The sequence below is a fragment of the Salvelinus alpinus genome, chromosome 5, assembly GCF_045679555.1.
Source record: "Salvelinus alpinus chromosome 5, SLU_Salpinus.1, whole genome shotgun sequence".
Classification (NCBI taxonomy): Eukaryota; Metazoa; Chordata; class Actinopteri; order Salmoniformes; family Salmonidae; genus Salvelinus; species Salvelinus alpinus.
The window spans coordinates 62708606-62724273 of NC_092090.1; the positions used below are offsets into that span (position 1 = coordinate 62708606).

The 15668-nt window shown below is 41.4% G+C and overlaps 2 protein-coding genes across 6 annotated transcripts; one reads left to right on the plus strand and one right to left on the minus strand.

The window, feature by feature from the left end:
• Window positions 1-242: 242 nt before the first annotated feature.
• On the minus strand, window positions 243-15572 carry LOC139576445 (nucleotide sugar transporter SLC35D2-like). Of its 4 annotated transcripts, none has more exons than XR_011675119.1 (15): window positions 15344-15572; window positions 15125-15158; window positions 14822-14908; window positions 14578-14645; window positions 14309-14380; window positions 14117-14185; window positions 13828-13930; window positions 13077-13169; window positions 12884-12951; window positions 11423-11501; window positions 11109-11191; window positions 10823-10994; window positions 4382-6483; window positions 895-1032; window positions 243-497 (listed from the first exon to the last, which is right to left on the minus strand). XR_011675119.1 is itself a non-coding variant. In XM_071402584.1 (12 exons), exons 1-12 carry the CDS (start codon window positions 15478-15480, stop codon window positions 10847-10849), a joined length of 1041 nt encoding a protein of 346 aa, XP_071258685.1. In that variant the 5' UTR covers window positions 15481-15572; the 3' UTR covers window positions 10819-10846. The 4 variants fall into 4 exon arrangements, 1 of the variants encoding a protein (XP_071258685.1); XR_011675118.1 differs by having other exon boundaries at window positions 4382-7888; XR_011675117.1 differs by having other exon boundaries at window positions 4382-10094.
• Window positions 5133-10196, plus strand: LOC139576446 (zinc finger protein 367-like). Of its 2 annotated transcripts, XM_071402585.1 has the most exons (5): window positions 5133-5447; window positions 6361-6511; window positions 7019-7138; window positions 7275-7413; window positions 7550-10196. In XM_071402585.1, the coding sequence occupies exons 1-5, from the start codon at window positions 5133-5135 to the stop codon at window positions 7800-7802; spliced, it is 978 nt and encodes a 325-aa protein (XP_071258686.1). In that variant the 3' UTR covers window positions 7803-10196. The 2 variants fall into 2 exon arrangements, with proteins under 2 accessions (XP_071258686.1, XP_071258688.1); XM_071402587.1 differs by lacking the exon at window positions 7275-7413.
• Window positions 15573-15668: the final 96 nt, after the last annotated feature.

Consider the following 15668-nt stretch of genomic DNA (forward strand, 5'->3'; position numbering starts at 1 on the left):
GGACATATAATGTAGAAAGCTGCTAACTAACTGGTTAGACTAAGTGTGTAAAGAACAAGAGACCAACACCGACATCAGTGGTGTGCAGTAGATCACCTGCTGGGTGTCGTCGAACGGTGGCGATTTAACATGTAGAATCAGAAAATTACTGCCAATATTCTGAGGATGCGCATCCACTGTGCAAGGCCTGTGTTGGTCTGTTGTGTCCTTCAGAGGAACAAAGTAAGACAAGACAAGCCATCTGCAACAGTACATCTATTGTCACAGGACTTATTGAACATTGCCTTCAGTGCTTCCATAGGAACACAAGGCAGGAGGACAAATAACACCCAAATGTGTTAGAATAGATTTCAAAAAATGTAAGTGCAACCCATTTCACCAGGAGCCAAATGCAAACAAAAGGAATTCCTTTGTAGTCTTGGTAAAATAATTAATCTCCCCATAGCTAAGGCAGGGAAGTCCTCAGGGTGATCTGGGTTTGGGGCTAGGACATAAGCCTGGAGAGAAGCACAACAGGACATATGAACATGAGTGGTGTTAGGGGATAGGATTATAATACGTGTACAGTACTTTTCATGCTCCTAGAAAGAAGTTTCTTCACCTCACAAAATGTGTTATGGTTGTCTAAAAATAATTTTGTCTGTTTTTTACCAAGACATTTTAAAAAAACCCTTGCCTTTGGTGTTCACTTAATAGAACTGCTCTGTATAAAACTAATATAAAAAGCCTCTGCCCATATGTAGTTGGTTTCCAGCATATTTCCTAGTATAAGAAATGCCAAATATGAGCAACAATAGAAACACATGAACTTAAACACAAATAAATGCCTAATTGTTTATCCATTTATGGTCCTGCCAAAGGTCAATCTCTGCAGCACTAATCTGAATCACTCACCTCAATGCGTTTGGACTTTATGCCTTGGAGGGCACCTTGCTGTCCAGCTTACGGAGGTTAAACTCCGCCTTGGGGCGACTCAGCTTCTGCAGGGCCTTCCACTTGTCCAGAGACACTTCTCCCTCTGGCTCTGATGGTCTGTGATGAATGGGAGGGATGTATAATAAACACATTACCACTACTAAAAATATAACTATACACCTGTTCCACTATGCATCTTCCCAGTATCAATCAATGTTATTACCTCCAGAAATTGTTGAGTGCATGTGTTGTATTCACTGGTTCCCCCCATCTATCGTGTGTGTGTGTGTGTGTGTGTGTGTGTGTGTGTGTGTGTGTGTGTGTGTGTGTGTGTGTGTGTGTGTGTGTGTGTGTGTGTGTGTTGGTTATCCTATCCTCGTGGGGAACTAAAATCCCCAATTGTCCCCACAAAGATAGTCAAACAAGGAAAACTCTCCCTCATGGGGACATTTCAAAGACTATTTTAAGCTTAGGGGTTAGGTTTAGTGTTACAATTAGGGTTAGAATTAGGATAAGGGGTTAGTGGTTAGGGTTACGGGTTAAGGTTATGGTAAGTTTTAGGGTTAGGCTTACAATTAGGGTTAGGGTTACAATTAAGGTTAGGAGTTAGATTTAGGGTTAGGAGTAAGGGTTAAATTTAGTTTTAGGGTTTGGGGTTAAGATTAGGTTTAGGGAAAATAGGATTTTGAATGGGATGAAATGTTTTGGTACCCACAAGGATAGTGAAACAAATGTGTGTGTGTTTGTGGTGTGTGGTGACTCCGCCTCAGGTGGGATTCCTCCTGCATCAGGAGTCACGTCCATCCCTACATCACTACAGCCCTACATCACTACATTCCCACATCACTACATCACTACAGTGGAGAGAATAACCATGCTAAATCATCCATCACCAATTTTAAAATTGCACTTTGTGCATTTTACTATTACAACTTTCAAGAGTAAGTTTAAAGTTGGACTGAGTTCCAAATGTATTATTATTATTTATTTATTTGGAGGGGGGGGGGGGCATAGTATGCTTAGCCTAGCCTACATAGGCTATATGGAGGCCACACTTGCACTGCAGAAAAACTACTGTAGTGTCATGTTCAAGAGGAAATTAGAACAGCACATGGAACAGATGTTATATTTACAGAGGAACTATTGGTGCAGTCGTCTACTTTTGTGGAGAATTTTCTTTTTGGGGGGGGGGGGGTGCTGCAGCAAACTTCCTTTAAAACTGCAAAATGTTCTCTATGCTGAAAATGTACACTGCTCAAAAAAATATGTTATGCAAATGGAATAGACAAAAGGTGGAAATTATAGGCAATTAGCAAGACACCCCAAATAAAGGAGTGGTTCTGCAGGTGGTGACCACAGACCACTTCTCAGTTCCTATGCTTCCTGGCTGATATTTTGGTCACTTTTGAATGCTGGCGGTGCTTTCACTCTAGTGGTAGCATGAGACGGAGTCTACAACCCACACAAGTGGCTCAGGTAGTGCAGCTCATCCAGGATGGCACATCAATGCGAGCTGTGGCAAGAAGGTTTGCTGTGTCTGTCAGCGTAGTGTCCAGAGCATGGAGGCGCTACCAGGAGACAGGCCAGTACATCAGGAGACGTGGAGGAGGCCGTAGGAGGGCAACAACCCAGCAGCAGGACCGCTACCTCCGCCTTTGTGCAAGGAGGAGCACTGCCAGAGCCCTGCAAAATGACCTCCAGCAGGCCACAAATGTGCATGTGTCAGCATATGGTCTCACAAGGGGTCTGAGGATCTCATCTCGGTACCTAATGGCAGTCAGGCTACCTCTGGCGAGCCCATGGAGGGCTGTGCGGCCCCCCAAAGAAATATTCCTACACCATGACTGACCCACCGCCAAACCGGTCATGCTGGAGGATGTTGCAGGCAGCAGAACGTTCTCCACGGCCTCTCCAGACTGTCACGTCTGTCACATGTGCTCAGTGTGAACCTGCTTTCATCTGTGAAGAGCACAGGGCGCCAGTGGCGAATTTGCCAATCTTGGAGTTCTCTGGCAAATGCCAAACGTCCTGCACGGTGTTGGGCTGTAAGCACAACCCACACCTGTGGACGTCGGGCCCTCATACCACCCTTATGGAGTCTGTTTCTGACCGTTTGAGCAGACACATGCACATTTGTGGCCTGCTGGAGGTCATTTTGCAGGGCTCTGGCAGTGCTCCTCCTTGCAGTGTACTTTAAAACTTAAATTTTTCTCTCAACTGTCAAGGGGGTGCCACAAAAAAAAAATGTGACCACGTGGTGGGGGGTGGGGGGGGGGCTCCCACCAAGTGGGTGAAAAGCCCTGACACAATCTCACCTGTTTAGAAAGCCCTGACACAATCTCACCTGTTTCAGAAAGAGTTGCTATTAAAATATTTGCCATACAACCTCCGTTCACAATTTATGCTTACATTTTGCTCATATTTCATCACAGAAAAACATATTATGCATGGGATCCGATGTGAGGAGGCACACCAACTAGAAGGGGGGAAAGGAGGCAACACACACCGTCTGTTGAACTTTATTTCCTTTACACATGTAGGCCTACATGTCCGCAAATATCCCATAAGAGCCATGTGCACATGCAACCAGAGTAAAGTAATGAATCTGTTTTCATTATCTTTTTAAAAACGTTACAATGCCAGTCTTACATACATTACAAACAGTCCTCTGATAAACAACAGGTTAATTTAATTTACTAGGCCTAATGTAATAGGCAAATACTTGTATAGTGTAGGACTATTCTACTAGGCATAGGTTTTAAATGACTGACTGCAACCTTATTTTCAGTTTCATTTCCTCTCTGGTGGCTTGATTAGGCCTACCCAGTGTTGCCAACTCATTTTCAGGGTAAGTTGCTAGAGGCAGGTTGATTTGTTGCTAAAAGTTGCGAAATGACGTTACACAATAACGTTACTCAAATTGACTGGCCATCTCGGCAAAGAATATGATTTGACATTTGTTCAGGTACAGACTTCCACTCTTTTCTGTACTTCTGGCTGTACAATTTTGATTGAGACATGTTAATTGATGTAAGTTCTGTTCAAGATCAAACATTCGTGACCAACTATATTCATTGGGTTTGGCTCGTCGACTGACTGACTGCTGTTGAAGTCAGCCAACAATGATTTGCAATTTGCTGAAATTGCTAATGCCTGTGCACGAGCTGAGCGCCTGCTGCTGACGTCACTCACAATGCACTTTTGCAGCCAGTGACGTGTGTTGTGACTGAGTGTGTGACAGAGAAAATCGTTTTTGTGTCATTTAGAGGGAAAATGCGTGCATTTTAGCGTTTGAGTAACTTTTCAAAAGTTGCTAAAAGTTCCAAATACATTTTTAAAAGTAGCTACATTTGTTGCTAGATGCTATTTGAAAAAAAAGTTGCCAGGGTAGTCAGAAAAATTGCTAAATCTAGCAACAAAATTGGTCTGTTGGCCTACCTACGTAACTTTGGCGCCTTTGACTCACCCGTTCCCTTTAAATCGTTCCAAAAATGTAATAATATAAACAAACATAGGCTACTTTATGCGTGGGAGAGGCTTCTGATCCGCAGCGGTCCAATCCCAGTCCACTGTAAAAATTAACCGCCCTTCATTGCTATTGGTTTAAGCATCTCAGTGTCTGGAGCGGTTTTATGCGTTATGCACATTGGTTCAATCTGCTGTCAATCTGTAAAGGCGCGCTCTAGAACGTTTAAAACATTCATTGGATAAAAAGTAGCAACCAATGAGCGTACTTTGAACGTTCCGATGATGACCATTGGTTACTGTGTTGCTCTCGTTCGGATTTACCTCATGCTTTGACCCTTGTAATAGGTTATTTCCCATACATGTGGTAGGAGGATTTAATTTACCTTCAACTGATTTGTCAAATGAACCGCCCAGGCGCGATTTGCAACGCGGGAAAGACTTCCAGAAGTAGGAGCTGTATCCACATTGACCTTGTGAACATCGGACTTTCTATTTTTGTAAATTAATGAATATTTGTGCAATTTTTAATACGGAATTGTGGCGCGGTTGTCTACGTCGCTGGAAATGAAGAATATTTTCTCTCCTGATTGAGTAGCTGAATTTGGTGGGACACTTTCAGACGTATAGCTGCCTAATCCAACTTCTGTTAGAAGGCTATTTTGCTAACGTTAAGCTACTTGATAAAAACGCGTTTAGCCTATCTTTAGATGACAAAGTGATTCCTGAACACCATTGTGATACAATTTGAGATGTTATCAGTTTTGAACAAATCGGTCTTCATCTCAGCGATGGCCGAGAACAAGCACCCTCAAGTAATTTTTTGCAACGACTCCCCAAAGAGGGTTCTGGTGTCTGTGATCAAGACCACCCCGATCAAGCCCAGGAAGTGCGCGTCCCTGATGCCGACCAGCCCTGGATTCAGCGACTTCATGGGATACCCGTGTGGGTGGGGGGAGAACGCCCATAATGTGAGTCTGAGCCCTGGCTCGGTGAACGGGGCTGCCTCACCTACCGGGACCAACACCGCCAGCGAGGCTGACCTGGCTGCCTCTGACCAGTTTAAGGTAGGATAAGTTGGAGGTTGTTGTTCATGTTGTTTACCCTAATAACGTTGTGTTGAAGTTGAAATCATATCTAGTAGGCTAGGATAGTTTTACTGACTAGAAAGTAGTCTATACAAATAGCCTACTTAGACTTTGTATTAATTATGTATCTGTTAGTATACCGTAATAAATGTATGAGCATATTTGCATGTAACTTTCAGTTGTTTTTTGTATTTAATCTTTTTGCAATGAATGATAGGTTACATTGTTTCAACTTTACAATATAGATGATCATGTTACACTCATCGGAAAGGCCAGATACAAATACACTTTAGGCTACACTGAATCATTGAATGACGCAAAAAGAGAAATGTAATCTAAATCATTGTCGTTTTTTTTAATGAAACGGCAACTAGGAAAAGTGTGTTTTTAAAAAACGCCTGCGCGCACGGTGTGACATGATGAATTTTAAAACCCAGTCACTTCCTACAGTAACATCTGTCACACGTGATGTCACCTCGCGCGGCAATTTTTTTTTTTACCGGATGTGCATGGAATGAATGAATACATGCACCTTGCCACAATGTTGAACTGCTTGTGGCCCTGGCACCATTCATTTGTACCAAACAAACAAATATCCCTATTTGACAATGATCATCAAGTTGATTTATATCATGTGTGGCAGCAATGATTTGAAGTTGGAATTAGAAATTGAGGGAACTTTTGCTTTGAATGAAGCCGTTCATAAAGCATCAGTATAAGACGACGTAACAACTAGTTACTGTTTTAGTAAAACAAACATTGTTAGGGGAATAATGCTGCATTCCAAACTGAAAGTATGAGGTTGTAAGTCTACATTAAGTATTCAGAGAGTAAAGAAAGATGCATTTATTAATTTAAACTGTAGTTAACTTTGTTTCCTCTTTGTTTTCAGGACGGTATTCGGCGTGGCCGCCCGCGTGCTGACACTGTCCGTGAGTTGATCAACGAGGGGGAGAGCTCCTCCAGTCGCATCCGCTGCAACATCTGCAATCGTGTGTTCCCCAGAGAGAAGTCCCTACAGGCCCATAAGAGAACACACACAGGTGAGAGCAGAGCACAGATGGCCCTGACACACGGACACCCAGCCTACCAGGACACTATGCTGTTACCTGTGTTGCAACCTGCATTTGGCGGAACACCAAGACTCCAGCCACCCAAGTCATCGACTGTTCCTTTGGCTACCACCCGGCAAGCGGTACCGATGCACCAAGTCTGGAACAAACAGGACCCTGAACAGCTTCTATCCCCAAGCCATAAGACTGCTAATTAGTTAGTTAAATAGTTAACCAAATAGCTACCCGGACTATCTGCATTGACCCTGCACATCGACTCGGTACTGGTACCCCGTGTATATAACCAAGTTACCGTTACTCATTGTGTATTTATTCTTCGTGTTAATATTTTTCTATTATTTCTAAACGTTTCTGTCTGCATTGTAGGGAAGGGCCCGTAAGTAAGCATTTCACTGTTAGTCTACACCTGTTGTTTACGAAGCATGTGACAAATAGCATGTGGTTTTAGTTCAACTCCCCATCTGTGTTCTCTCTCAGGGGAGAGGCCATACCTGTGTGACTACCCTGACTGTAGCAAGGCTTTTGTCCAGAGTGGCCAGCTAAAGACCCACCAGCGTCTGCACACTGGAGAGAAGCCCTTTGTCTGCTCTAAGAAAGGTAAGTACACAACTAGATCGTCACTTTTGTCCCTTTACATAGGTGGTACCTTGAGACCTTTCATATAGATGGGGTGCAGAATCTACCAAATGGAAAAGCATTGACACTAACTCGGATGTTACTGTTACCTCCGCAGCCTGTGGCAGTCGCTTTACCCACGCTAACCGGCACTGCCCAAAGCACCCGTATGCCCGTTTGAAGAGAGAGGACCCCAAAAAGGGACCAGGCAAGGCCCAGTCTGTGGACAATAAGGCTGTGGCAGAGTGGCTGGCAAAGTGGGTGGCTCTGGAGGGAGGGAGGACAGGCAGATCAGATGGATAGTAAAAACTAGTAAACAAATCAAGCGATATCACCCTGTTCTGCACACCCCAATACTCACCATATCCCCCCCTTGTCTCTGTGTTGTGGCAGGTACTGGCAGACCCGTGAGCAGCGTGCCCCTGTGCCCACCAAGGGGAAACCCCAGGGCACGGGTGGGGTGGAGGACCAGGAGCAGCAGGACCCCCGGGAGTTTCTCCAATCAGACGAGGAAGAAGAGGAGGATCCAATGGAGGAAGAGAAGGGCAACGGGGGCGGGGCTGCTAGGCGGCGTCTCCAAGAGCAACGGGAGCGTCTTCATGGTGCCCTGGCGCTCATTGAGCTGGCTAATAACCTGTCTGCCTAAATCCCCGCCCACATCCCAGTCCTGAAACCTTCCCCAGTCAATCCCCTTCTGCCTCCCTACGCAGTATGCTTGGGATAGAAGTTTGCCTGTAGGGAAAAACATCTAGGATAAGCTTACCCTCCCCAAATACTTAACCATTAATGGGGGGGGGACGCTAAGCTGACCTTAGATTAGTATGTGGAAGGAACTCCTCCACCTGCAGTGTGGGGCAGGCACAAGCTTAAAGCACCTTATCCAGCTTCCAATGTTACCTTATTGGGCTGCTATGATTGTAGATGTCATTATTTGATGAATGTTTTTACTCTCCTCTGCCTTCTAAAGAAAAGAGGAGAGAGGAACTTTGAATGTTTTTGCTGTTGTTTTGTTTGCACTTTGGTGGTAACGAGTTATTTGCCGTCTTTTACTTCGGGAACTTAAGCATATTGTGTGCTTGTGATTGTGTGAAGCATATTCTGTGCTTGTGATTGTGTGCGTATTCGTATAATGGATGTATATGTGGATTCGGCTCAGATGGAAGTAGTGGTACAGGGTGCGTTCAGACGTAGGATAACTTAGGTGTATCTAAATGCTCTGATCTGGACTGTGACAGGATACAGTAGGTGGAAAAGCAATGCGGTGGAAGCCTATCAGGGGATCTTGCTTCCACCTGTCTAGTTCTTTCAGATCAGTGCAGATGAAGGAGAGTAGATGAGGGGAGGAAGTCACTGAAGAGACGATTGGGATGCAACCCACTGTTAGAAGAAGAGGTGGTCATTGCAAGTCCAATCTAGAGTAGTAGCTAGGCACAAGCTTTCACAAGAATCCAAGCTCTGACACCTTCACCTGTCAAACGAATCCCACCCAGACCTGTAGCTCTAACCCAGGGGAGGGACAACTCGGGTCCCGGAGAGCCGCAGAGTGAGCAGATTTAGCTCCATCTCAGCTCTTAACAAACCCGATTCAAATGGTGATCTTATCATGGCCATTTAGACCACAATCAGTCGACCCGGGTGTGTTAGAGCTATGGCTGTGCAGGCGTTGACCGTCCCTGCTCTAACCAAATCACATCGCCGGACAGAAGGAAGACATGCAGAGCCAGGATATGTAAAGTCAGAAGTGCTGCCATCTTTTATATTAAAAGATGCTAGCTGATTGGAGATACGGACATGGTAGCGCCATTGGTGGTGTATGAACAAGTCTTCTCTGCAATCAACGCTTCATAGGTATTTATTTCATCATGTTTATTTGACATTATTGATGACACCGATTTGCTATCACAAGCTTTCTCCGAGTACGGACATACTGAGTAATTCCACTGAAGAGTTTATTGATCATGTCCTTCCTCAGTGATTTAGTATCTATCCATGTCAACTAATAGCAATTAGAATGTCACTCACCTTTGCAGCAGAACTTGTATCTATCTGCTATTAAGTTTTGCCTTTATTGATTAAGTTTGCAGTGTAACGTTTCCACTTATCAGACCGGTCTAGAGAAATGTCTAGAGGATGTAATGATTGCTTGGCGTTGGCGATGTTTTATTATTTGTTAGCAACACTACATCTTTTTACATTGTGTAAAGGTTTTATGATCAATGGTCAATTGTTTTTAAATTTATGTTTCGGTTGTTTGATTAGGTTTGTGCTTCGCGCAATACCCAGATCCTTTATTGGCCATATGTGATTAAATATGTTGTATCCCACTGGGACACAAACTGGTTGAATCAATGTTGTTTCCACAGCATTTCAACAACAACAAAAATGCAACGTTATGACGTTAAATCAATTTGGAAAACTGATTGGATTTACCAAAAGTCATTAACATTAAGGAATTTTGGTTTGTATTTTTTTCAGACAACTTTTAACCAATGACATGGTAAAAAAAAAAAAAAAAGAATTCACATTGAATTCACTTTACTTTACAATTCAAACAAATGTAAATAAAACTAGACTTTGAATGGACCACACTGTCCAGTGGGATAACATGTCCTATAAATCTTTTAATAGAGTACAGGTTCAACTGGACGACAGTTATTATTTGATAGTCAAAGCACCAAATTATGTATAATGTATATATCTTGTTTTTCTAACTCTTTGTTTATTATTTGGTTTCAAAATGTTTCGTCGGTTAATATATTCCCTAACTTGTTTGTTAGAAATAGAGAAGGGGGAAAATGACTGCACACGATCTACAGTACAAGAGCTTGAAGTTCATGTGTAGATGATTGTGAAACTCACTTTCTCTCCCACCGTGTTAAACAGACCATAGTCAGAATTGGTGTGTTTTAGGCCTTGATAGGAAATGTTCTGACTTGCTCTGTGGAGATGACATTGTTGTTGTTTAAAGCAGAGATTCTCTTTATAGGCAGTCCACTGTTGGTACTTGTTGGTCTTCAATAAACACCATCGTTGATCATGATCTAGGAGCTAGTTTCATTTCGTCACGTTTATAGTTAGGTTCATTGATTGGTAAGAGCTGCATCACTAAACTAGTTTATGTTCTCATTGAACATACAACTCTATACACTACACTTACAGTATGTCTTTCAGTCACACACATTGGTTTCAAGAGGTGGTTAGTAACTACTAGTGGCCATTGCTACTTACATGTGTAATAATACAAATAGTATTGCTATTTACATGTGTAATACATATAGTATTGCTATATGGATGTTTAATAATACATATAGTATTGCTATTTACATGTGTAATAATACATATAGTATTGCTATATGCGTGTGTAATAATACATATAGTATTGCTATTTACATGTGTAATAATACATATAGTATTGTTATTTATGTGTGTAATAACACGTATAGTATTGCTATTTACGTGTGTAATAACATAGCTAAACCCTTGACAAGACAATTGAATTGCAGGTTTCAACTTGCAACACAAAATAATGAACATTGGTCTAAAATATGATTATAATTTAACATAATGATAATTTAAGTCTACAAAATGTTATAACTTTTGCTCCACTATGAAGGCAGTGTTTACTGCTTACAGTACAGAAAAAGAGACTACGGCATCATGTCTCACCTGGTTCATCACAGGTTTATTCACTTATTTCACAGGGAGTCTGTCTATGGAATCGTCCATCATGGGAATGATCAGCTGATCCTGGTTTCCCTGTATTCCGCTTTCATCGCTTTGGGATGGTTTGCTGCTGCTGTGGAACGTCAGGTAGGAATACACAAGTCCCCCTGATATACTGACGAGAAGAGAGAACTATAGAGTTGGACATTGGCAATAACTTAAACAGAATGGCATAGCAACAGTGTTCCTGAGCTAATGTGTCACGACTTGGAAACTCATCCGCTCTTACCAAATATTTAACCCCAGGAAGTTTGTCCATGAAAACAGGTAGTCTCCACCTAAAAACATGCCGATGTAGGCCACAGCAACGTTCTGCGGAAAACAATTGATCTTGATACACTAGTTGCCTTGGCATGATATTCATGGATATGTGGACTCGTGAGAAGGACATGATCAGAAGAGGATTGTGCATTTAAAAACATTTTCTTCCCCCCCCCCATTTTGTGCTCACTGAACCTGACCCAGCTGTGTCAATACAGCCCCGAAATGTTAGGAACAAACATATTGACCCACATGTTACTGGTCCACATGTGCTCTTCTTACCTTAATTGCTCCCACCACCGTGGTGGTCAGTGCAGAGTTGTAGTGGCTACACAGCACTATGGAAAACATCAGCACAAACCTTAAACAGAGGCGCAACATTTTTATCATGTTATACTTACATTTCATATGATTTTTATGATTATTATTTATTATTAATAATAAGACCACCACCCCCTAGTAGGGGCCTTTTGTTTTTTTAAACATAGATTTATTTTTCAAGTTCAAATATACATTATAGAACACCATGTGAACGATCATACTTTTTGGAAGAAAAGGGAAAGAGACATAAAAATAAACAAAATAAAGAAGAATAGAAATTCAAAAAATTAAGTTTAAAAATAAAACATCCTTAAAAGGACCAAAATAAGTAATAATACTAATAATTACAGGAGTTTATTTCAGTGTCATTAAATGAAGGGAATTATTCTACAAACATATGTCCCTCTTTTTGTCTATACAGTTATTGGGCAAGGTACAATCTGTTGGGAGTCCATTTCGACAGAAAAGTATCCATCTTTAGTTGCAACCTGGCTGTCATATTTTCCATAATTGACAATTTTTTCCCGTTGACTTACAGTTGGCGGCTATGGTTTAAGCCAATTGAACATAATAATTTTCTGTGCAATCACTAACAGTGACCTTAATATGTACAGTTGTTTTTTTATCTTCCAGGTTACAAGGTATTATACCCCTAATAAAATGAACATTGGGTCCAGTGGTAACTCAATGTCTCGGATTGTCTTCACTTCTTACTTTTTTTAATGCTCTTCCAGAACCCTTGTAACTTTGGACAGTACCAGAAGATGCGTGTGTGGTCTCATATTTTTCAACACAGCGACTCCAACAGTGCTGAAGCTGTTTGATCAAATGTTCGATATCAACAAAGGTGTTTTAAAGTATCTCATCTTCACTTACCAGTCAAAATCCCTCCACGCTGGGCTACTATTGCATTTGTGACTACTTTCACAAATTCTCTCCCATGATTCATCTTCCACCACCACATTCATTTCTAGTTCACATTTTCCTTTTACCTCCCACGTGTGTTCAGAAGTGGTCATTTGAAACCTTTTATGTAACTGAGACACCTCTTTTCTGGCTGCTATTTGCCCTTCTAATATGTTTATGAAATATTGCTCTACAATGAATGGTAGTAGGGGCCTTTTGCATTACTTTTCTTAATATGTTCTAAGATTTGTTAGGGGAAGTTGTGTTGGCAACGATTGAGCCCAATGGGACAACATCATGGCTAAGGTGGAACGTGTCTCAGTGTTCTGCTCCGCCTCCAGTTGTTGAGGAAGGATATCCTCATGGAGACTACACTTCCTTGAGACACATCTTGCTCTTACAATGTTGAACCACAAACATATCAAATGACAGAAGTGGAATAATCCCCCTTTAACAGCCATATAAAAAGGCATACGCTGCCAGTTTCTTTTTTGAGTCATTTGTACACTGACTTACCCCATGATGCAGGAAATAAGGAAGCAGGAAACAAAGGGGGCATTCAACCAGTGTTCATATGTGATGGCCTGTCAATGGAAAACAAACACACAGACAGCGGGTCAGACAGACAGACAGACAGGCGGGAATGAACTGATCCTAAATCTGTGGCTAAAAGCGATGCTTATCCTGAGAAAACAAGAAATCCATTTACCTTGTGTAAATCCCCAGTAAATGCACTTGCCAGAAGAGTTGGGATGACGATGATGAATGCATTGTAAAATAAGATCCCATATTTTCCAAGACCCTTTAAAGAAATAGAAAACTTTATTTCATGTGAATCCCGAATTACGCAAAACACTTCGCTTTTCAACTCCTCAAATGTTCAACCATAAGAGGAGAGTGTTGCTGGAGCTTAAAGATCCAGTGATCCACAGTAGAGGCAGGTTACGCATTTTGCAGTGTTTACTTTAAGGGTGGTTATCCAAACAAATGAATCAACGTCACGTAGCCTGGCCACGTTTAGGTGAGTCATTATCCTGAAAATTCAGACCCTATACATTGTAAGCAATAGAACACAGGTGACTCTTTCAGCAACACCTCACTTCACCTTTCCTCACTTGGCTGGAATGTAAACATGCAGGATGTAAATGTATCGATTGTTGCAAAACTAAGGACTAGATTCATTCAACCTGCCGTATAAATATGTATGTATTCTCCTGTGCCTGTTTAAGAATCTCTTAAATCTAAAAACTGGAAGTATCTACCTGTAAGGAGAATGTAGTCCAGGTGCTTGGTATTGTCACAGTACCCAGAACCATTCTGCGATTATTTATTTGACGACGGGTAAAAAAGGTATGTTTACGTGCTGAAATCAATTCTTTATCCCTTCCTAATTGCCCTGGTCTACATGTTGATAGGGAAAACAGATGGAGGACAAATAGTGTGGCTACAATGTGTCCCACCTCAGTTCCCAGCTTCTTCTTGGTGTACACACCACTGGCAGCAGTGAAGACATCATTAAGCAGAATGAACGTGTAGGCCTCTGCATCAAAGGCCAAGTCAGAGCTATTGGAGAAAATAAGTGGTACATTTTATTCATAATGGTAATGAAGATAATCAGTGATTCCTTTGAAGAACTATAGATGTTTTCAGAGGTAATATCTGAAGGAGGGTAGCTCACCGGACAGGAGTATGTTAACAGTGTGAAAGTGTATTAGTAGCATATCAGTGTTGGCAATCTATTGGACCTACCTGGCAGCCACCAAAGCTCCAAAAACTATGGCCAGAACACTGTAGATAAGACGATTAGGGAATGTTTTTCTGGAGAGGAAATGTGAATGAACATGTTAATACTTCAAGGCTGAACTGTAAACTTTAAGGCTGAACTGTAAAAGATGAGCAGTTATTACAGTGCAGTAGACATGTGGGAAAATGGCCACAAACCTCAATAGCCTTGCTTCCATGATCATTGTCATCAATATGGTGAACTTCCTTAATACTGTGAACATGGGCAAGCTGTACAAGGATCAATGGATCAATCAATACAATCATTAATATTTGATCTGCTTTTTTATAAATGCATTTGTCACAAAGTGCTTGGCGCCCAGGCCTAAGTTCCTATGAGTAGGGAGTGTTGTTTAAATTGTACCGACTGTAATTGAGATGATATCTGAAACATTACGTTTCACTCATGCATTTAGACTCCATTGTACCTTAACTTCTTTGTACTAGCCAGTCCTGTTATGTGGTTTCCAACATACAGCAAAGGTAGGGGGAAGATCTGTATGTCCAGAATGTATTAAATTAATTAAATCAAGATTATTACATTGACATGTTGGCAAATGGCCCCCCAAATCTTTTTTTTAACATTGGTTCCTTTTGTGGCTCATTGTGGTTCACCTTTTGTTGTATGCATCTGTGACAGACAGAAGATGAAAATAAAGGGAAATCACTTACTTTGACGAGAACGCTTCTGTCAAAGTCTTGGAAGTGAACTGTTTGGTTCATTTTAGCAAAATAGAGAATGAGGATTGTAGTAGTCATCTGTAAATAATTTTAAAAAAAGAAGGGGGATCAATATTTATGAATAGATGGCAATTCCACACTCAGTGATGTAGTTGATGTTACGCTACTGATAATGGTCAGTTCTTATTTCATCAACAGTTTGATTTGGTTATGATACGGGAAGGTAACCTGATCCTACATCTGCGGTGCAACTTCTACCTCAAGAATCCTGAATTGAGATACAGAATAGCCTACCTGGCCAATTCCTAGAAACATGTAGGAGGGAAATCTAAAAGCAAGGAAATAAATGTTATTGGATAATCAAGATGTCAAGATGTAGCGTATAAACAATACAATACAGAAGGTAACCCATGATAACTGGCTGCCTGTTTGAGCCTCAAATTGTCATGTTAATTTAGAATGTTATTTGTTGAACCTCTGTACACAATAATTGCAGTGACGAAACGACCTTACCTGTAGTTTGTGAGAATCGTTTTGTTTACAACAATGATAAAAAAAGAACTGACAGCGTAGAACGCAGCAGATAAACACTTTAAAAGTACGGAATGTTCGGGTTCTGGTAAATTAGCTGAGGTAGACATGACAGACATTAGTTCAAGAATAGTTGTTATCGCAAAAATATATATAATGATCTCGGTTGCTTTCACTTAGGCTTTGTCGCGATCATTTGGTAAAAGGGGAGGACGTTAATTAGAGTGGGCTGGGACTGTTCAAACAGGCTGAAATTTGCGAAGGGAATTACATAATTCTGGAAGATTATAAACAATATCTTTACTTT